Below are 25,277 nucleotides of genomic sequence, written 5' to 3'. Positions count from 1 at the left end.
CAGTCAGGATGTGCAGACACATTGCAGTTTTGGGTGCTGACTTGTGTAGCTGATGAATGTTTGTAGCTGTAAATCAGTTTGTGCCATACTGTACAGCTCTCTGAAGGTGCACTGTAATACAGATAAAGTTATGGTGAACTGGATGCTACTCTTGCACATCATTTAAGTACAGGCTGTTCTTAGAGCTGTCTGTGTACAGCTCCTTAACTGACTCATTAGGTGCCTTCTGAATTTTTGTAGTTCTTTCCCCTAATCTTCCTGAAATGTTTCTACACTAATGCATGCCACATGAGGAATCACCTAGAGAGCAGCTTGAGGCTTTGTCCCAGTCCCATATATTTGACAGGCCCCAGGGAAAATGCTTTCTCAGGTGCTGAAGTCTACCAGCGCTGGTCACTTTTTAAAGATCACCTCCTAAAGGGCACAGGAACAGGCAATTCCCAAGTGCTGGAAGTCAAGCAGGTGAGGAAAACAGGAATCTTCTCTTGGAAACAAGATAAAAAAGGAAGGTGTATGCCCAGTGGAAGTATGGTCAGGTGCCTGGGGAAGAATACAGAGATGCTGCTGGCCACTGCAGGGATAAAATTCATGTGGCCAAAGCTCAACTGGAATTGAATTTGCTAGAACTGTGGGGAACAATAAAAAGAGTTTTTTCAAATATATTAATAGCAAAGCACATAACACTGTCCCATTACAGGATGAGGATGGTCATGTCACAAACAGAATCAGGGACAAGGCAGAGATGTTTAACATGATCTTTGCCTCTTTGCCTCTCTTCAACACAGATGATGGACCAAGGGGATCTCAGTGCCCTGAGCTGGATTGTCCTCCAGCTGGATCCCTACAAAATCTATGGGCCCTGATGGGATTCAAGAATCCTCAGGGAGCTGCTGCTGTCATCACTAAATCCCTGTTGATTTTTTTTTTTTTTTTTTTTTTTTTTAAAAAGCAGTCTTCGTAATCTGGAGAGGTCCCAGGTGACTAGAAACTGGTGAAAGTTGTCCCTGATTTCCAAGAAGGGCAAGGCAGACCTCAGAAACTGGCTGTCAGAGGGCTGTCAGTGTAACTTTAATGCCTGGTAGAGTTATGGAGATTTTTCTGGGAGGTATCAAAAAACACCTGAAAGACAATGCAGCCATTGATCACAGCCAGCATATGTTGATGGGAGGAAATTCCTGCTTATCAAACCAGATTTCCTTTTATGACAAGATAACCCATATAGCTGGTCAAGGGAAGCCAGTTGATGTACCCTTTTTGGATTTCAGCAGAGCTTTTTATACTGTCTCTCACAGGATCCTTCTGGACAGATGTCCAGCACACAGCTGGATAAACACATCATTGACTCAGAGGTTGGGCACAAAGGGTTACAGTGAGTGACAGTCTTAAGCCTAAATGGGTATCATGTAGGAGGTACGCAATCCTTTTTGAGTACTGTGGCATAACTAACTACATGTGGATGGTATTTCTTCTTTCACTGGTAATTTGGTCTGAGTCACCATACTGTATTTCATAGTGATAGGAACCTGTCTTTAGAATCACATCATTCAAGCCAAGATTTTATTAGAACTCTAACCAGTTTAAGAACAAGAGTTGCTCAAGGATTAATTGATGCACTATTGCAGCTACTGAAAATAGGAAGGAATTTAATGAGTCATACTAGGTACATACAGTGATACAAAAGTACTGTTTATTTTCAACATCAAAAAATTACTTTTCTTTGGTTCTGTGGCTTTAAAGTCAATATAAAACCTGTTCATCTTATCAGGTCTTAGTGTAATGTCAAAAAGAACTAGTATAATACTTGTAAAACCCATCCTGAACACAAGCACTTCCACTCCTGTTTATAAGCAAGTGCTATAAACAGCAACTTTCTGGCTGATTGTCTGTAAGAGGGAGCGAACTGTCGCTTCCAGCTCCACCAACTGCTTGGCTTTGTCTTCCAGAACTTTTTGATTGTTCTCATACGTATTTTCCAAATCTGTAGGCAAAAGAAGGCAAAAATACAAGCTTAGGTGTTTTAATGCATGTAAATCATTATAGTTATAAATAAACTACTATTCAAATTTATTTCCATTGTGGAAGATACTCACTCCAATTGTGGAAAAAAACCAAAAACAAACAAAAAAAACCCACAAAATCAACAAAGGCTGAAATGGCACCTTTTTTGTTTCCTTAACATAGGGACATAAAGGAATAAGGAAGTTATTTTCCAAAGGTGAAAATCCAAAAGTATATTTTGAGGGTTAATCGTCATTCCTTGCTCTGTGATAGCTTTTACAGAGCAGTGAAATATTTTGGCTTGTGATGATTAAGACTACTCAGCAAATCACAGTAACTATGCAGGAGTAGCAAAGAGGGGAAGAATGAGTTCCTGGTCTGGCAAAACCAGAAAGAAAATTTAATTCTATCTCTGGTAGCAAGGGGCAGACCGGTTCAATCAACTTTGTCAACAGTAAATGTTAAATTAATTTGTAAACTGGAACTCCTGATTAGCTTTTGTTTTAAGAGCTCTCCAGAGTGGGGTGAGGGAGTACTATTTGGAGAAGGGGTCTTGCTGGAACAGATGAGTCCTGAGCAAAGTAGGTTTGTTCCTTCCCTGTGGTGGTTCTGAGAGGAGTGAGAGGTGCCATACCAAAAATTTGTGTCTCACCTGCAAGTTTCAGCTTATTCTATATAAATCTTGGCTTCAAAAGATTTTTTTATGTCCGTAAGAGTAAGGAAAGCAGATCAAGCCTTCCTTTCTGCTGATGAATAGCTGATTAACAGCATGAAATTGCTTCATGTTCTAAGGTGCCAAATTACCTTCTCAGAACAGCCTTACCTTTGAGCAGCTGGAGTTTGCTGTTTGCTTGAGCCAACAAGGCTTTGGCTTCATCTTGCAGCACGCCTGCTTTCCTTCTGGCCTCAGCCGACTCCTCTGTCTTCTTGGCAATGAGCTCCTCCACGGTTCTGTACTTGCCGCTCAGCTCGTTGTTGAGGACCTGTTCCGAGTTCAAACACAAGATGGAGCTCATGCAAAGCCAATACAGTGGGAGTTGGCTTTTCCTGCCTCTGCCCTTTACCAATCCAGGTGCAAGGCGACTATGCTGGGAGCTCACTGAACAAAAGCAGAAACAGTGTCAGGGTATTTCCTACTTCCCGTCCAAGACTAAGAGCTGTGGTGAAGACTCATCAGTTGTTCTTCTGCAGATCTGTGGTATTTTTACAGCTTCAATACTGGCACTTGGCAGAGATTCATGGGATTCAGCTGCAGGGTTCTGTAACTAATGGAAGCCATGGCCCCTAGAACCGCTGGAAAGCTGCACATGGCACTGCTCCTGGCTGCATCTGGGGAGGAATACCCTTGCCACCCTTCCAGCAACAAGAACTGAACTAGCTGCCCAGTTGGTGTTGGTGAAGGTGCTGGGAAAGTCAAGAGGCTGGTTTTTCTCAGCTGTGCTTTTTGATTAACAAGTCCTATGGCCCAACTAAATTCAACCATTGAACAAGATAACAAACCATAGCTGCACTGGAATTTTCTTGTGTTTACTTGACAGCACCTGAAATACTACTTAGTGTTTGGATATTGTTGAGTTGATGGATAATGCAGCTCGCCTGTCAGAAAATGGCTCTCTGGAGATTGGTAGGCTAACTACAGACAAGATGGGAGCAATGAAACTTCCTTTGGCAGATTGGTTGATTGTTTTGTTAATGAACATTTTTTTGCTATTACAAAAAGTGTGTAGCAAACATTGGGAGTAATGCCATATGTTCAAAGAGAAAATCTTGCATTTCTGATATTTACCAATTACTTCAGTTTTACGTTAATTATTTTTCCTGTTGTTTGGTTATGTATGTGCCAGATTCTGGTTGGTTTGTCCTGAAACTATCATTGTCATAGAACCATAAATACTCTATACAAGTGGGAAAAAAACTTCCAGTTCTCCTGTGACAGATAGTAAAGCTGAGGAACAGAAACATACCTGTGAAAGGCTGACAAGTTTCCTGCAGTTATTTCAGAACCTGAAAACTTCCCAATACATCTCTCTCAGGATCTGATACCAAAGTAAAAAGTAGCTATCTCTGGTAAAAGCATAAATGTTGGAATATTTTCCACCCCAGAATATGAACAATAAATGTGATGGATCACATATATTCTTTGATCTCCCTTTAGCCAAAGGGAGTTTTGCTGGCTTCTCTTTAGGATTTTTCCTAAGCTTCTCACCTTTTTAACTTCTTCAGCATTTTGTTTTGCACTAGCAATTTTGTCTTCTATATTTCCCACATTCCCTGAATTTGTAGCAGCCTTTTGCCTAAGGTCTTCAACACTCTTCTCTAGCTCAAACAGACGTAAGGTAGCATTGTTCAGTGTTTCTGCAGATGCTGCATTTTCAGATTCAATCTAAGAGAAAGATGAATGAGAGTTAGACTTTCAAAAGACAATGAATATAATATTAAACTTTCTCCATAAACCATGCTCAACTATCTAGTTTGTGTCCATAGATCTGATTTAAAAACAATGTTTTAGTTTTGCTAAAAATGGCCCATTGCAGTCATGGTGAAAAAGCTCAGTGCTTGAGAATGGTACATATGGGGCAGTAAAAGCATTAAGGAACATGGTAAAAACTATTTGATTTTATTATACATGCAAGAGTTGACTAATCTGCTGACAAAACTTCAGATGTTTGACTCCATCATGTGATAATGGACTTGTGAAGCTTCTAAACTGGCCAAGCTTCATAGGTACAGATAGCACTGTGGTCTTGTGAGGGCTTTGAGATGAAGTCTGCAAATACTTTATCTGACAAGATTGCAGCACTTGGCACTTCAATCCAGCATTTGTTTGTTTAAGTCTGGTGCTGCAGTCGTGGTTTACACTGAGGACACCAATACATGGCCAGTGTGGCTGAGAGGTGTGGCTTGCCACGGATCTTGTCAGACCTCCTCGTTTAGAGGGCTACAGTCCTGCTCATTTAACTTGGCTGGTGCAGAAAACAGGGTTAGAAAAGCTTTTTGGTGTTTTTTGTTGTTGTTGTGTGGTTTGGTTTGTTTATAAGCAAATAATCCCCTAGAATCTGTCCTACTCACTCAAAGTTGATGTGAAGGCAGGAATGGTTTAGATGCATTTTAACTGCAGCTTTTGCTTTGCAGTACCAGAGAGCTTTCCCTAGACAGGCTTGTATCAGTTTCTAAGTATCAGACTTGGTGCTGTTTCTATTGTTTTAAGAAATATTCATAAAGAACTCACTGAAGTCAGCAGGTCTTGAGTTCCTTTAATATCTTCATCAGCTTGTTTGATGGCTTTTTCAGCTGCATTTTGAGCTTTTTCAGCTTCTTCCAGTGCTGCTTTCACCATGTCTGCAGTGACTTTAACATCTGTTGCACCTTTGCTGTGGAGCAAGACTGTTAATGCTAAAAGTGCTCTTACTTTGGAATTGGAAAAAGAACGTATGCTGCAAAGGGCTGGTTTTGCCCCTTAAGGAAGGAATGAGAGTTTACATCAGGGAAAGTTAAACTGCATTTTCTGATGCAATGAGATGAAACAGGGCTGCATACCTTGCTCTTTTAGCTTCCTCCAGTAGCATTTCTGCTCTGGCAATGTCTCCAGTGCTCTGCTGCAGAATGACCTCGACATCAGAAAGGCTTTCTACACGCTCACGAATATCTTCTGTCAGGGCCTGCAGCTGCTGGGGCGTGCTTGGCATCTCCATGTTCAGCACTTCATTAGCCACTGCCTCAATGCTATCCAGGTCAGCACTGTCTTCTAGCAAATGGACACAAATGACAAAGACGTGAGTAAAAGCTTCCCTCTGTCACATCTCTACACTCAAATTCTTGTTCAGCTGCTTCCTTAAGAAGGAAAATCATGGGAAAACTTCCTCCTCCAGATTTATGGAAAATCAAGGCGTTAAAACTACTTCCCAAGGCAAAAATTCCCTCTCAGGAGAGGCCCAGCAGGTGTAGAGGCCCTGCTGGCACAGCTCTTTTGGAAGCCATTTGAAGATCTTGGTGCTCAGCTGCACTACTCTGGGGGGGACCCGAGCCCACAGGAAACAAAACGAGCAGCTGCACGTAGATGTACTTGTGCTCCCAGCATAGCCAGCCCTGAGCAAACAGGCAAGGAATGGGCTGCTGGCAAACAAGGCTCTCATTTAACCTTTACCTGCTTTCTTGCAGAGAGAGAAATGCAGTTTCTGACTTACTTCCCCTTTAATACTACTTTGTCTTTCTAGCCAGAACTTACAGACATACTTGGCAAAGTACAGCAGTACAACAGCCTCAGCTGAAACGCACACAAGAACATGTCACAGTTTGCTCTCACTTTCTTATTATCTTGGTTTTCTCTTAGTTTTTCTTGTGTTTCCAGATTTCATCATACACGCCTTCTTTCTAGGGGAGATGGGGGAATGATGACAACTGTTGCACTAACCCTTGGAAGATAATACAGATACAAAGCTAGTTTTACAAACCCAGATGTAAAATGTAATTAAAATGTAACATTCTTACGCATTAGGAAGTCTCTAATCTGTTTAATAAGATTTCTCAGATCTTCATTGCTTCTGTCCACTTGTTCTTTTGTAGCATTGGTTTTGAGCAAAACAGCTTGTGCATTTTGTTTAGCTTCATCTGCTCTCTGTTTTGCCTCAGAAACCTAAAGAGAGGAAAATGAAAGGCTTGCTTATCTTCTTATGCTTTAGGGCTCATTTTAAAACAATTCATCTGGAGTCAGAAGTTATAGTTACAAGGAATGCTTTTTCTCATAAAACTCACAGAACACTTGGAAGCTGGCCCTGATCCATACCACCAGTGCTAGTTTAAACAACTCAGGCTGATGTTTAGTTATCCATGAAGCTTCACTTTAGCAAGCTCCCTTTCTGAAGATATTTACAAGCATGATGAAATTACACAACTCAAAAGAAGTATTTTTCTGCAGAAAACCAGCACATACTTTGTCAGTTAGTGTATGTGCTACAACAGACAGACTTTTTTTTCCTTTGTTACTATCTTAACAACTGATTTGGCATATTACCATTCTGGAGAGTTGCTCAACTTCTGCTAATGCACTGAGGATGTCTCTGTCAAAATCCATAGCCTTCTGCCAGGCGTTATGAGCTACAGTCACCAGCCCGTCGCAGCCGGGGCCTCCACACTTCTTCTTCCCGTCATCCGTCCGACAGGTCAAACCCCCGCACTCGGACTCACAGGAGGCTCCCGGAGCAGCGCCACACGTCTGCAGGGACACAGGGGAAGCACTCACAGCCTGACTGCCATTGCCAGGGGTCGGGGGGGCTGCAGTAGGGCACTGTTCTAACACAAAATTTCAGAGTAAACTTTTTTTTTAAGAGGTGAAATTATTTCTATCAGCAACATTGCACTGAGAATTATCCACTACTTGGTCAATTGTTTGGTAATGAAATAACACAGGAGTTAGTTTAACTAGAGGAAAAATTAGAAAATTCCCCATTCTTGTGAGGTTCTTCTACCTTTTCTTTCCCCGCCCCCAGTCTCTTTTTGCCAAATGATAGTCACTAACTCAGGTTTTGCAGCCAAAAAACCTCCCTGGGAAAACCTAGGGGCTGAGCCAAGTTAGCTGCAACTGTCTCCTGTGAAGTGTAAATGAGTCCCTCTTACCTGTTTGGCACGTAACCCAGCAGTAGCTAGAAAGCAGAAAGATGTGTGTGTGTCTGTGTGTGTCTCATGATTACACCTCCAAGCAACTCAGTATTTACTGCCTTGATAAATATCTACCCAAGACTTCAGTTCTTAAGAACAGTCAGTGCAGGAATATACGGGAAGGGAAACTAAACAAAAAGATGTTTCTTTCTTCCCTCCAGAGAAAAAAGGAGGGCTAAGGGAGTGGGAGGGATGATTAGTTGTAAAGGACAAGGGACAATCAGTGTGTGAAGAACTCAGTCTCTATCACAGGCCTGGCCTGCCCAGGGTAGTTAATGAGCAGTGCCCTGCAGCCTGCCTTCACCCAGGGTTGTTTAGGGATTGTTCACTGAATGCAGCCGGCCAACATCAAAGAGAAACTGAGGGAACACCCAGCCTCTCCTAAGAAAAAGCCATCCTTAATCATATTTATAGATGAGCAGGCACCTTCAATAGAGAAAATGCCCTTTTGGCTCCAGCTCCCTGTAAGTTCTGCTTTGCCTGGAGCAGGAGGATGAGCCTGGGGTGGTGCTGAGGCCCGTGGGTGTGAGCAGAATGCAGCCTGGCCAGGCACTGTACAGGCACAGGAGCTGTAGAAGGGAAGAGGGGAGCCCAGGGAAAGCAAGCACTGAACTTGGGATAGGCTTAAGATGATGGCTCTCAGCCCAGTGGATTTGCCACGCTTTTCTGCACATGGGAACTCAATCCCTAACAAAGAACATTGGATTAGAACAGGGGTGATGCAAAAACAGGTGCTCTGTTGGGGCTGGGAAGAGCAGGAGGGAGACCAACATGAAAGGTCTTTGAAAGCCAATAGTGTCAGAGCCCAGCAGTTAAACAACCCAGTTCTAGCCCACAAAACCGAGGTGTTCCCCAACCAAGCAAGGTGCATTTTTCATGAACCAACTGCACATCTCACACTGTCACATCCTACAGTCCCTGCCCATTGCTCCATCACAAACCCCACTCTATTTTTGCTAGGGGTTTTATCCCAGCCATTCTCAGCTGTGTACCTTCTCAGCCACCTCAGACAGATCCAGGCTCTGCAGCTTGCCAGCGAGTTCATCCAGCAGGCGCGACTGCTCCTCTTGTTTAGCCTTGAACTGGGCCTCCTTCTCATTGATTAAGTCTTCCACTTCCTGCCGTGTTTGCGCTGACAGCTCCAGGGCGCTGTCAGGATCAACAGTGGAGGCATTGACCCTCTCCTCTGCCTCCAGGGACATCTGGAAATACTTGGTGATACTATCCAAGGCTCCTGCAGAAATCAGAGGGAGCTGATGAGAACTCCGTGAAGTAACCCAAAGTAATGTATATTACAGATGTTAGGGTTAGTGATGTATCACATCACATTAAATGAAATGCTGGCCCTGGCTGCTGTGTTCAGTGCCATTGCAAGGATGACACCATTTGGCCTCTTGTAGAAAAAAAATTTGCTTTTTTGCTTGGTGGACAGTGTGTCAAGCTGGACTTTGAAGTTAAGCCTTTCTCTGGCCCTAGTGACTGAATTCTGCTTGCCCTAAGGGGATAAAAAGGAGATATGGCCTTTTAAGGATTTTAGAGGAACAGTATGTTTTCTAAGGATTCCCTTATCCCATTAATTCTTATTGCTTGCCCTGAGATGTCTGGCTTATGGAGTCACTGCTTGGAAACTGGTCAGAGCTTTCCTAAGAAACAACTGCTTGATGAAAGATGCTGATTTATGGAACTGTTGATTTTGGGTAACTCCTGGAGAGGCCTTGTGTGGTGTGAGGGACCCTGTGGGGTTGGCTATACTCTACCTTGGGGCAGCTTTCCTTTGCAGAATACCAAAAGTCAGGGACACCCCTGTTCCACATGCTACTTGCCTCACTCTGAAATCTCCCATGTTCACTGGAAACAATCTCAGACTTCCTTCAAACCAGAAAATTTTTAAGAGAAATTAGAAATACTTTCTTTGAACTCAGCTTTCCAAATTTCCAAATAATTTGGTGACATTTCCTCCAGCAAATTTTGATTCTTGGCCCATTTCAGTATGCTAATGGACATGCAAGGCTTGGGTGGCTCAGAAGAACCGGGCCCTTTACCAGTTCTTTTTTTTCACCTAGAAGCAGCAATTTAACAGACTGAGGGGAGCAAGGGGGATGTCCAGGCATATCTTGAAACCTATGGTGCACTTTCTTCTGTTGTGTCTCATCTACAATATGCTCAGCATGATATCTTAAGACAATTCTGTGCCCCAGGAATTTGAGCCAGCTTCGCCATGTGCAGAGGAAGAGAGACAGGGTGAGGGGGCAAAAATTCCTGCTGCATCAGCAACTCTGCTAATGCACAGAAAGAACCTGTGGAACTGTGTTTTATTACAAGTTAAAAGATTAATCTGGTACTTAAACCCATGCACTGATTAAATCTTTGGCCGCCCTGCTGCTTTATCCCCCTCCCTGTGACACTTACCCCGAACATCAGAGATCTTGATGAACTCTAGCTGCTCTGCAAGTTCTTTCACAACGTGGTCGAGACTTTTGGCATCTGTCTCCAGCGTGCTCAGGTCCGTGTCTGTGCTATTGCTCTTTGCTGCTAAGGCTGATAGGTTTTCTTCTATGTCAGCTATCTTAACTGTAACATCTGCTGTCAGCTTTCTGGAAAACAGACACAGGACTCAACACAGGGAGGAAGAAGGGTCATATGCTTCATACTTCACTGGAGCGTGGTGGCTGGACATGTACCCAGCTTCTCCCATGGCAGGACCTGTCCTCCCTCAGTGGTGTTCCAAGTGATTTGTAACAACATGCCTGCCTAGAATACTGTTTTGTCTCCTTTATTTTACAAAACTACTTTTTAATCTACAGCACATTTATAAACCCAAAGCACCAAATTGCTCAGAAAACAGCTGCTTTGTGTAAGATTAACTGGAGGGAGATTCCAGAGGACTGGTGTAATGCTCTTGTATCATGGCAACTGCATAGGTCAGAGTTGACTACTATGATCCATACATAATTTGCTTCCCATCCCACACAGCTCAAATGTAGTTTTGATTCCTACGAGCTCATCAGACACATTTGAACTTCAAGAAGCAGGGAGGGGAAAACCTTAGCTTTAACACAATGGATTCTTTAAACTCTTCTGTAAAGATCCCTCCTCACCAGGGTTTTGAAGGAAAACCTCTTGCTCTAAGCATTCATTCAGTGAGACATGGAACAGGCATTAGCTAGTGGGATGACCCTAAAAGGAAAAGCGAGTATTACATGTCAAAGCTGCTGTGGAACAGAAGTGGGCATAGGAAGCTATTCCCATGCATGGTGATCCCATCAAGCCAAGCATTTCCTCATTCTGAAAGAATCAAGGCAGTATTTAAGATCTAAGATCAATTTACAGCTCTCTCAATAGCCCAAAAGCTTGCTGTTTTCCAGGATTCCTCCAAAACCCAGTACTTTTGTAGACAGCCTGAGAAGAGCAAGAACAGATACCATAAGGTATGCTAGGGAAAAGCAGCAGTATGTTAGGATCAGAGCAGCTGCTCTGACCTCCCTCAATACACACAGAGCCCAGAAGCAGCAGCAACCATCAGCTCTCCAGCAGGAGGGAGGGGAGCTGTAGGACACAAACTTATCCTAATTGAGACATTTGTGCTTTAATCCTCACCCCTTTGCTTTGTGCAGATCCCTTTACAATGCACAAGCAAGTTGGAGCAGTTGCAGACAGGGCTAGAAAGCCTCTGTAATCCAACTTAATGTTAGGCTGCCCCATCTCCAGACTACCATCTTTTGTATGCTTAACCCTAAAAGAAAATACAAGGCTTCTACTCTGAGAAAAATGGAAACAATCCTTGTTAAAAACCTGGTGCTTCCCCCACACGTGCTCAGAGTGTGGAAAGAAGCCCAAGTTTCCAACTCATCAGCTACACTCGGAAATCCAGGAATTTAATCTCTCCCCCTCTTCATTCTCTCACATAATAGCAGTGTTTGTCCTTTGCCCTGGGGCAGCACAAGACAAGCATGAGTGGCTCCGTGGTAATTAGCTGCCTGGAGAGCAGTGGGAGCAGGACAACCCCAGCCCAGCACTGCTGGCAGCTGCACTGCTCCTGCCTGCCCTGGCCAAGTTTCTGCTCCCAGGATGGGCACTCACATGCCAGTGCTGAGCATGGAGAGGTGCTCCAGGAGCCACAGTACCCTCACACAGCCAGAGGAGTCAAACCAGAGCACCCCCAGCCCAGCATGGGGACATCACTCAAGTAAATCCCAGCTCACTGGAACTCCCACTCCTTCCCAGGACAGGCTATCCATGCAACTACAGCTGTACTCACTCTGCTTCCTCAAAGAGATTCCCAATGTTCTTCAGGGGCTCAGCTGCTGGGTTTTGAGCGATGATGGTTTTAATTTCAGTGAGCTTCTCCTCCAGTGTGTTGAGTGTCTGCTGGTATGGGCCAGTGACTCCAGTGATTTTTAGGGTATTAGCCCTGTCCAAGAACTGCTGGGTCCTATTAGCCAGCTCGCTGATGATCACATCCCAGAGGGCAAAGCACTGGTGGCACGGCACGCAGTCAGGGAAGAAGCCGGAGTAGCCCCGGGAGCACTTGTCACAGTGCAGCCCTTCCACCCCTTCATTGCAGATGCACTGCCCAGTGGCACGGTCACACTGCGGGGTCTGGATGCCACGAGGGTTGCAATCACATGCTGGGAGGAGAAAAGGCACATGTCAAGGCCTCTCCCTTCATGGAGAGGGAAATGACTCTGAAGTTGGCAGGGTGGAAAATAAATCAGTTATAAGAAAGTGGTGAGATTAATACAGACGTGATCACTGTAAAAAGCTAATTATGGATGTATCACTTGTGCATGGAAGTAGCAAGTGTGAGTGAGAAAAGGAAGAGAAATGGGGAAATAACTCTAAGATTAGAGACCAGGATTTGCACATCTTGGAAATAAGAACACTAACAGAGCAAGGATGGACATCACTTGTTGAAACGTTCAGATGTCAGTTGGATAGCAACTAAAAACAAAAATCCCAGTTTCTCTCCTACAATGAAGAGTGAGTAGAGCAAGGCTCTCAGGACAGGAAGAGAAATGGCAGACAGGCACACAGCAGAAGGCTTAAGAGTAAACCAAGAGTGAAAAAGCAAAACTGAACTAGGAACAACCATTTGCTGTCTCCTCCGCAAAAGAGTAAGCCAGGTGAGGAATCCTGCAGATCAAAACCCAACTATCTTTCCCTGCCCCTCCCACAAACAGCACACTAAACCAAGATATCTGATTACACAGCACTTGGTTAAGTGGAGGAGCTCCTCTGTAAGGCACTGTGGGTGCTAAAAGCTGAATCGACTTCCAAGAACAGGACAAGCCTATGGAGCAAAAGCCCTTGTGAGATCTTCTAGGCAGAGGTACAAGGACTGGCTCAGAACATACTCCTGCCATGGATAATGGGAAAACATTCACAAGACACATTGAGGAGCGTGGCACTGGGCTGACATTTTGAGTATACAGAAAATCAGAAAAAAATCTGGCAGTGAAAAGTAGAATGGAACAAAGAATGTGGTCATGGGCAGCCTTGTAGTGTTTGTCACCCTCAGTGGAAATGAGGACCCTTAACAGATTTATAATGTTTTTAAAATTATTTCATACTTTGAGCACCAACTTCAGAGTTAGGATTCACACCTTCACGAAATGCACTTCTTTGGCACGAACCACAGAGAGAAGTTACTCAATTAACTTCGTGATGCACTGTCACTGCTGAAAGCACAGACATGCTTTGTACACAGTAGTGCTATCAGGAGAAGATTTTCCATGCAGTGAGGCTGCCACTTGACCTCCTTAATTACACAGAAAGAGGCAGCAACAGAGGACACCAGCAACATGCAACACTTTTAATAAAGAGATGGCAGCCAGCAACAAAAAGAGAGGCTTTGAAAATATGCACATCATCTACCTATCATTATGGCAGAGTGCACCCGAAACAGGTCAAGCACATGTTCCTTTAACAGGAAAAGGACTGACATACCTGATAAAACCCCTCACTTACACATCCATTTACCAGGCATTTTTGAAGGCAGTTAAATAGCTCAAAAGGGCCCATAAATCAATTCACACACCCAAAGCAAATGCCCCCTTGAAAATAGGACAAAACACAAAGCTGTTTTCAAGACTGTACATTGTTTGCTTCAATGACAGAACACAGTGGTGGTCTCCAGTTCAAAAATTACACAAAGAACCTCAGCAGAACAAATCATTCCTCAACAAAACGACTTTCTTGTACAACGTGAATATGACAGGCAAGAGACAAAAATAACTTCTGCTGCCTGCACAATTGAGCAAAATGGTCCTTTGTTCTTTGAATTATACCCTGACACAAGAGATTGTTTTTACTTTACATCGAAAGTGCTTAAGTAGTCAACTCACCATGGAATATGTTCCCTGCAGGCAAACCGTTGAGTTCCTGTTTGAAGGTCAGTTAACCCTTCTGTCAACTAATAAGGCCCTCAGTATAATGATGAATTGTCCAAATTCCTCTGTATAGAAAGAGGCTAAATGGCATGTGGTTTTCTCAAAGATCCTGAGGTCTGATCAAGTTACATGAATACTTGCTGCTGGCAAATCAGATCACTATATTTACTTGTGGATTTAAAAGGCTTAATGTGTAAAAAAGAAAAACCTAACCCCATGTTGGTAATTCTACTCCTGAATACTTGCATGTTCAGGAAAAGCAGATGACATGGCTTTAGTAGCATTTACATGGTAAAGTGGATTCCAAAATCTCTGGAACCAGAAAATACTAGGGAAGAAGAGAAAAGAATTTAGGTACTAACATACTGTTTGCAAAGTGAAAACCCAAACTCCACAGCTGCCTCTGTTGGGGGATGGTAAGAGCAAAAAATTTATTCTAAATGCAGCACAACAGATGGAAGAATCCAGTCCTACGAAACTCCCAAATCGAGCTTTGCAGGACCATGAGAAAATTTTACAAGGCAGCTAGAAACATTGCTGTGTGTTATTTCTCCATTTTAAGATTTTTTATCAAGCCCAGAAGCAGGCAATCCTAGCTCTGAATTACCTCTGTTCCCTGAATGAAATGCATATAAAATGGCTTTCAAAAGTGCTGATTTCATATTGTTCTTCCTCTTCTTTTTATCTTCCCAAGACATTAACCATATACAGGACCACGCCAGCTTTCACCCCTAACCATCTCTAACACCTCTAGTGGATGGGTCCTGTACCTTGTGCCCTGGACACCACCACCAGGCATTTACACCCCAGCAAGGAGCACATTCAAGGCCACTGAAGAACAGCACCTTCCCTTTATGCCATGGTGGGGTCAAACTCTCTACTCATTTCAGTTGTGGCTAGTTCTCAAGAGAAGGAAAGCAAGCCCAAGCCAAGATCATGTAAAGCCTTCTAGGTAGTGAGGAGCACCTTAAACACTGCAATCCACCAGGCAAATAGCTCAGTTGCCAGCTCTCACCTCTGCCTCAGGCAATGCCTGCCTGCCAAGAACCTGCTAGCTTCAGTCTCTCTGACTGAAGGGCATGACTTCATCCTAAAGGAACAAAAGCATAGTAACAGTGGCAGGATGTATGTGAAAGGCAAGGAGGACCTCCAAGCTGGCATAGACTGGAAAAGGCTGCTACAGGATTGGCAAATAGCTCATGAAACAACAACTGAGTTATGCATCCATCATTCATGATGGTGGGTGCACATACACCAAAAAAATTCCTGTGACATTCAGTTATCATTGCTAATGAACTGAGATGCGAATATCAGAGATAACTTGATTCCTACCACCTGCTAGAAACAGATCCAATACCATGTCAGAACAATCAGCACATCATGCCCAGTATCATTTTGACCAAAGTCAAACCACCACCATCACTTCTAGCCACAGCAGAGTTCTTGTTCCTCCAACACCTCCTTTTTTATGTCCAACTATTCCTATGTCCATTGTGTGACTCAGAAGCAGTCTAGACTGAGACTGCTATTACAGCAGTTTTGCTTCTGCTGTACCCAAACAGGCTAACTCAAACACAACCTTCAAAGTATTGCTTTGCTCAGGAGATTTTGTCTCCAACCAGCACACTCCTAAATCTGATGTAATACAGCACATCCAGTGTCAGCATCTGTCTGGGTTATCTGAACTTTTTCAAGAACAAGAAACAAACAGGCACATCTAGGGATGCAGAAATGTTTCAGATGTGGCTCAGTAGCTACCAGCAGCTATTATCAGAGTGGTATGGGGAAAGGCAAAGTCCTGTAAACTCCTTTTTGTGGCTTCCCTATGCTTACATGACAAGAAACTGTAAAAGTAGTTAATTTTTCACTGTAAAATCAAACAGATGTTGAGCTTACTTCAAGATACTTGGATGCCTTGACCACTTTGAGTTGGAAATGCCTTCAAGACAAATGCTTGATTACTCCCCCTTCATGCAGACAAATGGCCCAAAGCCAAAGTGAAGGGCTGAAAAGTTAATGCAGAAACGGCTGCTTGTGCTGAAGATCAGTGTTAGACAGTCTACAAATCTGTAAGCAGAGCAGGACATTGCAGTACCTCCCATGGAAAACACAGTGGAGGAAAAGAAGTCTTTTGAAAGCATTGGCCCAAGATTTAAGGGTTTTCAAAGGAGCATTTACTGAATTAAACAATAGGTTTCTGTTTTGAAATGTCATTTTGGAACTGGGCGTATTGTTTTCTTTGAGCATATAACTCAATCAGCAATTCTTCTGTGGCATACTTCAACTTCAGGGAAATCATATTTTTGACAGGAAAAGTTTTAGCCAAATTCTTCAGTCAGGATCTGCTGATTAGCAGATTATGAGCATAAAGGATTGTAGCTGTATTTGTTTACAAATGCATGTGCATGTATGTGCATGCAGATACTGAATATCTATGGGTAATTTTTGTATCACCTTCATCAGTGCATTTCTCCTCCTCTTTTTTCCTGATCCTAAAGATAGAAGTAACATCAAACATGTATACCAAATGCAGTCATGTAAAAACCTAAGTTATTTTCTTCTTTGGGATTTCTCCTCTATCTTGAGAGGTTTGCTTTAAGCTCAAAAGGATCTATGAATTGCTTTACCTTTCACCTACTCTGACAGCTCTGCTATCTTTTCCTCTGATTTAAAACATTTAGAACTCGCTTCCATATTAACTACTGTAATTCAATATGCAATATATTTGCACATCATTTAATTTAAACTCAGGTGTGTCAGAGCACTTGGTACTACAGCAGAGGTGATAGAATGGATACTGAATGGGCTGTATGAAGAACAATATCAGTGTTCAATTCCTTACTGGGGGATGCCAAGAGCAAACAAGTGTTGTACATCATCCTACACCAAATAGAAAGAATTTTTCCAGAAATATTTTCTTTACTATTTGAGACTGAGGGTGGCGAGCATCAAATGTCTAACTCCCCCACAGAAAAAATACAAAGGTTTTGTTCAAACATGATTTCCTGGCATCATCTCCCAGTGGTAGTGAGGTACTGTGATAAGAAAACCATTCAACAATTTGTTCAACAAAAAGTTTTGCAGAGCTAGCAAATTTCTTCTGAATAATCAGCTATTGATTCAAATTACCCTGCAAGCATAGTGCTAACTCCTCAGCATTATGATTTTCAGTAGGAATGTTAAGATAAGATCCCAGCCTAAAATTACTGGAGTTGTGCTACATCTTAACATGCTAGCAGACCATGCCAAAAGGATAGTTTTCTGGAGACAATCAATACATATTACAATATTTTATAACTCTAGGTCAATTAAAATCATGAAACTCAAAGTGAAAGTTATATTTGCTTTAGTACAGAATTTGTCTGACTTCCTTTAGACACTTCTTACAGAAGGAAACATTTGGTAGCCTTCTCTCAACACCAAAAACACCTCCTATAAAAGCAGCCTATGTGACTAGTTTAAGACCCAGGAGTTAAATTTTAAGACGACAAAACTTATTCTTAAATGGCAATAGGGTAATTTTCAGTGAACAGCTGTTTCTGCACAGCCACATAGCAAAGACTAAAAACAGAGAAAAACAACATTCTTGTCAATGTAAGCAGTGTGTATTTGACTTAAACATGACTTTTTTTCATTGCAGTTCAATTAAATTCTGTGATTTTACAATAGGACTTGATACTCATGTCCAGCACAGGACATGCTTCTTGTGAAGGGGCTGTAGCAACACCACCTAACTTCCAATCTCACACAGTATCTCCTACTAACTGCACTCTGGTCTGCTTGCTCAATTTATTACAACAGTCATAACACTAAAATTGTCATCTCCTTCATATTAGATGAAACATAAACTTTAAAAAACATCTATTGTGCAAAGGCATTGTTTGAGCTGCATCTGCAGCCACTCCACATCTCATGCTTCCAGGAGCCTGGAGCCTTCTGCTGGAGACGTGCTTTGTGGGTTGAAGCTGGTGCAGAACTCAGCATGCAGAGTCCTGCACTTTAGTTGCCAGGCTTTGGAAAAGCTCCAGCAGAATGCCTGGGAGACTTGAATTTGATGAACTCTGTAGTGCTATTATTTACTACCTTAGGGAGGACTTTTATGTACACACACACGTTCACACACAGGCTCATGCGGAGCTGCAGACAGCTCGAGGCTGGAGCAATGGCAGGAGAGTCCTGCCAAGGGGCTGGCACTGCCCCCGGAGCAGGCAATGCTCACAGCACAGCTCCTGCCCACTGTAATCCTCCCAGGGACCTGCTTGAGGCCAAGAGAACAATGCTGGGCTCTTCCCCATCCTCTATGCCCTCTGCTGTGCTTGTTTCAGGCATTATGTTCAGTTCAATGAGAGAATATTGTGCTTTATCAAAGCATAGGGAGTAAGCAGTCTCTGAAGACCCAGCCCAAGGTGCTCTGTGGTGTGTAATCCCCAGTGGACATTTGTGGGTGCTGTGGATTCAAGAGGGTTCACTCCAGTGGTGTGGTGCCAGTGTGATCTGTGTGGACATGCAGAGGGGAGACAGCAGATGACAATTTCCCTCCACAACAAGGGTCACAGACTGTAAATCAAAGCACCCAGAGCAGGTATAAAACCTGCTTTCCCTGTATTCTGCTTCACCATGTCTGATCTTACCAAGGTTTCTAGAAAAGACATCACAGGCAGCAGCTGGCAATGGGGATGGCAGGGAAGAGTGCCCAAGAGCCTGGTTTCCAGTAGAGTGTGTACTGGGTCCCTGGGCCACATCCACAACTCACTGCTGCTACAAGTGTGAGAACCTATGGAGAGCTGCAGCCTGTCCTAGATGGGTGATTTTGCACATCTCCACACAGCTATATCCAGAGCTTATTTGCAGACACTTGGGATTTTTTAATGTTGTAATGGTTGTCAAGCCACCATGAGCAGGATTGCCCCATTTCTTATCAGGAGCTTGTGTTTCTTGATGCCAACAACCTGAAGACCTCTCGTAAAGAGATCACACCATCCTTGGAGTAACTGATTCACCCTGTGGTTTCCAACCTTGAGCAGAAGCCGCTTGCCCGAGAGAGTGGAGGATCCCACGCTGGAGTCCTTGGGAGCAATATCCACACCTCTGCATCAGCTTGGTGAAGACTGTGTCCACACTCACATGGTTTAGTTTTTGCTCTTCCCTATCCAGATTGGTTTCTATTTTGCCCCTGAATGCAGCACAAAATGTGGCTATACTGGCTGCTTGAACCAGCAGGAACACGCCAGGTGGCAAATGCCATGGCAGGGGTCCACATGCTCCCTGCAACTGGAGCAGACATCTTTGTGACAAAGCCTTGTCTCAGTTCCAGCTGCACTTTGGCTGCAGGCCAGATCTCAGCTATTTTCCAGGGACACTCCAGCAGCTCCTTAAACGGCACAGTTTTCCAGTTTGCTTGCAACTCGCTTACCCCTGAGAACTGCTACCTGCCCACACAGCAGCTGCAGCTCTGCCAGCCTGAACATCACCACTCACTCCCCAGGGCTAAATGAGGGTTGAGAAGTCAATTGTCTTCTTGCCAAGGAAAGATAGGAGACAGGCAGGAGGCACTGACCCCAGCACACCAGGGAGAGCCTGCAGCACCACCCAGCTGGATGTGTTCCACGAGCGAGCACACGCTTGGAGCCCGTCCAGAGCATCACACCACAGGCTGCCACTGCTCAGCCCTGGGCAGCAGCTCTCTCCACCTGCCACACAGAGCTCCTGTTGGATGTAATCATGAGGGAAAAATCTGTCTTTCCACCTCAGAGAGTCTCCCTCATCACTAGGGCACAGAAGGGATGGCAGGCTGTAAGTGGAGAGTAGATCTTGCACGGTAAAAACAGGCTCTGAAGAAGATTTTCTCTCTTTAGAAACATTAAAACAGGTTTTCACTTGTTCAAAATACAGAGAAACCATGAGAGATCAGAAATGATGGTATGCTGAAAAATCCTGCTGATAAGGTATGCAGATGGACTCCATCAATAAACCTTGATGGAGACAACTGATAGCAAGAAACAATCCCTGCCCTGGAGCCAGCAGGGTCAGCACACCCCTTACCATGTCAGAACACACACAGCCTCTCCAAAGGCAGCCTTTCCCCCAAGAAACCCAATATGTACTCAGGAACTGGGACAATTCCCTAGTCCTTTCATCTGCTGCAGTAACCAAGTAGCTGTGACCTGCCTATCTACCAAGATAATGGGCTCTAAGGTATCTCTATTGTAAGGGAATTATTAAAGACCACAGCAAGCACATTCCTCCCTGCAGGAAAAAATACCTTAATCTATTGCAAACACTCCTGGCAAAGGCACCTATTTGAACAGATCAGAGATACAAGTTTGTTCTGGTCTGGACAATGTTTAAAGTTTCTTTTCCAGCTAATGAACAGACTTGTTTATAATGAAAGGACGAGGCCATCCAGTTTTCTAAACAACCTACTCCATGGCGTTCTGTTTTGCAGCACTTAGCAATGGCTAACCCACTGCATGGTCTCTGCTTTCTCCTTTCTTTTAGTCTGAAATATAAGGAAAGTCTCCTACTAAATAAAAAAAACCCAGTCTCTGTAAAAAGACACAAGAGACAGTGGTCTTCAGCTACATACAATTGAAAGGCAAAGGAAACTGGTTTCCAGACCAATTCTCAAACTCAAATGTTTGTGATGTTTTCTGATGTTTTCTTACCAAGCCGGCTTACCTGACAGCATTGCAACCTCACCCTTAAGGAAGAGTTGCTTCTAAACAGAGAGGCTTGTTTCTAAGTAAAGGTCAGACAAGAAAAGCACAGACAAGTACAGGGCTGGGCTCCTGCCACATGTCCCATCCTGCAAGGCACCAAAACACCAGGGCAGACGCCACTGTGCCTTTTTCCCTCTTTTCCAAGGCTCAAGAGGGCTGCTCCTGGCAGGGGTGTCCCAGTGAACCAGGCTGTGATGGTGTGTCCTGCCACACAGACATTTCCAAAAGGAGCAGGTGAAGCAGGCACCAGGGTTGGACTCACCTAAGCACTCCACGCTTGGGTCACCCCAGAAGAGCTCCTGGCACTCCCGGCAGGTCCGGCCTCCAAAACCTGGCATGCAGTGGCACTGCCCTGTGAACTGCCAAAGCCAAAAACCAAACTCATCAGGAGAAGTGAGCCACTCTGCAGCTCAACCCCGCACCAGAGCAGAGGCCAGGCCTGGGGCACTCACTCTGCTCCCTCACCTCACGCCCCCCGCTCCCTCACCCTCACCTCGCCCCCATTCCCTCATCCTCACCTCGCCCCCACTCCCTCACCTCATCCCACTCCCTCACCTCGTTGCAGGCCGGGCCCAGGGAGCGCACGGGGTCGCAGTCGCAGTGCTCGCAGCCCGTGCCGCTGGCCAGGCGCCACGTGTGGGGGGCACAGCGGTCACACGTCTGCCCCACCACGTTGGGCAGGCAGCGGCACTGCCCCGTGGCCGCCTCGCAGCGGCAGCTCTCCGAGCCCTCGCAGTCCTCCCGCACAGTGCCCAGGTAGTTGCAGACACACTCTGTGAGGGAAAGAGCGTGGCACCTCCATGTCAGCCTGCCCCTGCTGCCAGACTGCCCCGACTGCGCATCTAGGTCATTCTCTGAGTCTGCACACGTGTGGGCACATGCTGGCATGTCCCAGTGCCATGGCCAGGCCTGGATGACCCAACACTGAATGCCACCCAGCACTGCTCCAGAGTCCCACAGCTGGCCACCTCTACAGCTTCTGCCCCAGCACACAGGTGACCACAGTAGTCCCTCATTCAAGCAGGCCAGCCCTCCCTGCTCTCCTCCATTCCCTCCCTCTGTACAACCAAAGCCCAGGTCTGCCCAGCTCTCATCAGTCAGCTGTGGTGGCAGATCTGCTTGAAGTGGCCAACTGGCCAACAGTGAGCTCCCCTGCTCAGGGACCCACCTGTCAAGCTGAGCTGTGCCTGATGCCACAGGAGAGGTGGGTCTGCCTCCCCACCACCCATTTCAGCTTCCTGTCGTGGCCCTCATTCCCACTGCCCAACCACTCCTGCAGGGACATGGTGTAAACAAAAGCCAAACCCTCCCCCCACCACTTTATCTCTGGAGAAGAGATAAACAGAGGCCGGTATCAAGAGGGTAAGAAGCCCCAGTCCTGCAAAATCCTCCTCCTTTCAGCAAATGTAAATGCTGTCTCTGTCCTCCCTCTCAAATGTAAAGGGCCCCCCTCCTAGCCAGGAGCCCCACCCAGCTGCAAGGCAGCTGCAGGCAACTCCAGCTGGAAGTAATAAGGTTTTTCCTCTGCCCCTAATGCTCCCGGGTAAAAAGTGTTTAGGTGCCCCTGAGGAGGCTGGTGCTGGGGCTGCAGCCGTGTCTCCACTCACTTCTGCAGTCCTGCTGCAGGGCACTCCCGTAGTAGCCCTCTCTGCAGAGGTGGCAGTTTTCACCCTCGGTGTGATACAGGCACTTCAGGCATGCTCCGCTCCTCTTGTCGCAGGCCTCTGGGTCCATGGTGTCGATGTTGTTGTTGCACTGGCAAGGTTGGCAGGCACCACCAACCTCATCGGGGCTCCCAAAGAAGCCAGACGCGCATTCATCACATCGACTGCCTGTGTGAACAAACAGGCACAGTGGGAACTGCCATCACGGCTCCCTAGTGCACAGCCCCGTAATCAGCCAAGCAATAAAGACCATTATTGGGGAGGCATTAACTGCATCATGTTTAAAGAAACAGAGACAGCACTTGGTGAGACCATGGCAATGTGGTGCAGGGCATGGATGGTACCACCTAGGGCACCAAGGCATGCTGCTGCTCATCCCCGTGGTTCCAGTGCTGTCCTGTCCACTCTTCACTGAGAGAGAGCTTCATGGCTGTGCTGACATCACCTACACAAGCCAATCTGCCTGGCACCTTCCAAGTGAGGCAACCCCCAGCAACAACCCACTGGTGCTGTGGTCACATCCAACCAGTATGAATATACCCTGTCCCTGAGAGGTTCAGCCCGACCAGCCACCCCTCCATGCTCCCACCAAGTACCTATGTATCCCACGCTACAGACACACACGACTTGCAGTGTGATTGGATCCTGGTAACAGCCACTGGCAAACTGGCGTCCACTCTCAGGGCCGTCAGGGCAAGGGCAGGGGCGGCAGTGGTCACCTGATCCCAGGATGGGGTCTCCATAGTAGCCAGCCTGGCACCTGGACAACAGGGTACACAGCATGCAGGGACTGCAGGCAAACACACTGCAGCCTTGCAGTAACTAAGCTCAGATTCTCTATCACTGTGAAGAAGCAAAGGGCAGAAACATCCTTATGGCTCTCCCTTACCACTCACACTCCTAGCAGCTATGTCCACAGACACAAATTTGCCTGGTTTACACCAGCATAGGAGCAGGAGACCCAAGGGTGGATGTCAGCCCTGCCACTGCAAGGCCTCTCAGAAGGCTTGCAATGGCTCGCTAGAGGCCTGGGGTCCTGCAAGGCACTCTTGGTCACTTATGCAGGCACTGTGAGGTGTAAGGCTGCAGCAGGGAAGAGGACATCTCCACTCCCAGCTGCTTCTCTGAGTCCCCAGGCCCAGGGACTTTCCCTGTGGCTTAACACCCTCCTGAGCACCAGCACCAGAGGGGAACATCACGCCCACCCAGCTGAGGGGAAGGAGAGGGGCCAGGAAAAGGGCACAGGTGCCACACCTTTCACAGTTGTGCCCGGTTGTGTGGTCCCGGCAGCTCAGGCACTCCCCGGTGTAGGGGTTGCAGTCGTCGGCGTGGCCGTTGCAGTGGCAGGGCTGGCAGCTGGGGAAGCCCCAGAAGCTGGGCAGGCAGCGGTCGCACTGCCGCCCGTACACGCCAGGGAAGCAGTGGCACTGGCCTGTCTCCACGTCGCAGAAGGCGTTGTAAGAGCCTCGGGCGTGGCACTCGCATGCTGCAAGGAGAGCAGGAGAGGGGCTGAGTTTCTGGGACAAACTTAGGGCCCCAGCCACAGCACAGCCCAGAGCCAAGGGTTTAACATACGTCGGCATCCACTCGGCCCAAACCCAAAGGTGCCGGGGGCACATCTGTCGCACTGTCTTCCAACAACGTTGGGACGACACTGGCACTGTCCTCCATTGGGGTCACACACTGAACTCAGGGAGCCCTGAGGGTCACACTGGCATGCTGAGCAGAGGGAAACATTGGAGAGAGTTAACACTGTGGCACAGGACACGAATCCCCTGCCTCATCCCACATACATGCCTTCCCATGCAAACTGCTCTGCCTGCAAGCGCCATCCAGCTCCCAGGCACAGTTTGCCCTACAAGTAGATGGTTACATACATAATGCAGTCTCATGCAGCAGTGCAGAAATGCTGAATATTATGTTCTTGCAGACATCTGTCATGGGAGTTTTCACAACACTCCTGCTGTTTTCCAAACACCGGTATCTCTGGAAAGTTTCCCAAGCACTGTTCGTGACCACGTCTTCTCCTGAGCCTCCCACTGTGAATATGTCCAGTGATTTGCAGTATGGCATGAGAACAAGCTACAAAACAATTTTACAATGACAGAGTGTCATTACTTATAAGTAGCCTCCACCAAAATTGTGAAAATTCAGTATTATCCCAGTTTCTAACTTTTTTTTGGCTAAAAAGCACACAGCCAGACAGAATTTGGAAGGTAAATGACAGTATTTCTCTAGCATTGGTGGAATACTTCTGGTATCTGACAAATTCTTACCAAATCTACCAAATTCTATCCATTTTAAAGAAGACTGACACTGACATTGATTTTCATGACATATATGACACACACATCAGCCTCTTCAAAGAAACTATAGGTCTGTGGACTAGCTGCAGTCCTGCAAAATACCTCAAAAGCCTCTTAGCAGAAAAACAACTCACATACTTTGAGGAACTTTTGAAGAAACCTATCCTGCATTACATTGTTCACTTGAAATCTGACTTCAGCTGTAAGAAGCAACATTGCAAAATACTATGAATTTACACAAGCCAGGGGAGATGCAAACTTCCTTTTAAGAGGCTTTTCAGAGCATCCCTGAAATAAATTCTGCTCACAGAGTCAATGAGCGTGTACGGGTTCTCTGTCTCCGTATCCACCGAGGAGTACTGGGACAGCTCCAGGCGGATGGTGTAATTCAGCCCCTTCTCGAAGCACACGGGCCGTGGGAGAACAACATATCTGAAGGAGGAACAGGAAACAGTCCTTACTTCAAACATACGGCACCATAAAGCATTTTGGGTGCCCCTATAAAGCAATCAAGATAACAGAAAGCAGCCAAGACCTGACAGAACA

At 45.7% G+C, this 25,277-nt stretch overlaps 1 protein-coding gene across 1 annotated transcript in view; it reads right to left on the bottom strand.

Annotated features, from left to right (window-relative positions):
* Window positions 1–1,540: 1,540 nt before the first annotated feature.
* LAMB1 (laminin subunit beta 1) overlaps window positions 1,541–25,277 on the bottom strand; it is a 42,418-nt gene continuing 18,681 nt past the window's right edge. Inside the window, exons 16-33 of the mRNA XM_056510864.1 lie at window positions 25,040–25,163; window positions 24,303–24,507; window positions 24,001–24,144; window positions 23,680–23,911; window positions 23,022–23,185; window positions 22,369–22,593; window positions 21,317–21,534; window positions 21,024–21,120; window positions 11,912–12,281; window positions 10,063–10,247; window positions 8,646–8,887; window positions 7,010–7,210; window positions 6,487–6,631; window positions 5,536–5,743; window positions 5,228–5,369; window positions 4,205–4,381; window positions 2,822–2,981; window positions 1,541–1,978 (exon numbers count right to left, since the gene is read on the bottom strand). Coding sequence (XP_056366839.1) covers window positions 1,842–1,978; window positions 2,822–2,981; window positions 4,205–4,381; window positions 5,228–5,369; window positions 5,536–5,743; window positions 6,487–6,631; window positions 7,010–7,210; window positions 8,646–8,887; window positions 10,063–10,247; window positions 11,912–12,281; window positions 21,024–21,120; window positions 21,317–21,534; window positions 22,369–22,593; window positions 23,022–23,185; window positions 23,680–23,911; window positions 24,001–24,144; window positions 24,303–24,507; window positions 25,040–25,163 — 3,376 coding nt within the window. The 3' untranslated portion in view covers window positions 1,541–1,841. The remainder of the gene's footprint in view (window positions 1,979–2,821; window positions 2,982–4,204; window positions 4,382–5,227; window positions 5,370–5,535; window positions 5,744–6,486; window positions 6,632–7,009; window positions 7,211–8,645; window positions 8,888–10,062; window positions 10,248–11,911; window positions 12,282–21,023; window positions 21,121–21,316; window positions 21,535–22,368; window positions 22,594–23,021; window positions 23,186–23,679; window positions 23,912–24,000; window positions 24,145–24,302; window positions 24,508–25,039; window positions 25,164–25,277) is intronic.

This window comes from Oenanthe melanoleuca, chromosome 1A (genome assembly GCF_029582105.1).
Source record: "Oenanthe melanoleuca isolate GR-GAL-2019-014 chromosome 1A, OMel1.0, whole genome shotgun sequence".
Lineage (NCBI taxonomy): Eukaryota > Metazoa > Chordata > Aves > Passeriformes > Muscicapidae > Oenanthe > Oenanthe melanoleuca.
Note: the sequence above shows the minus strand (reverse complement) of the source record. Positions and strands in the feature narration are given on the sequence as shown.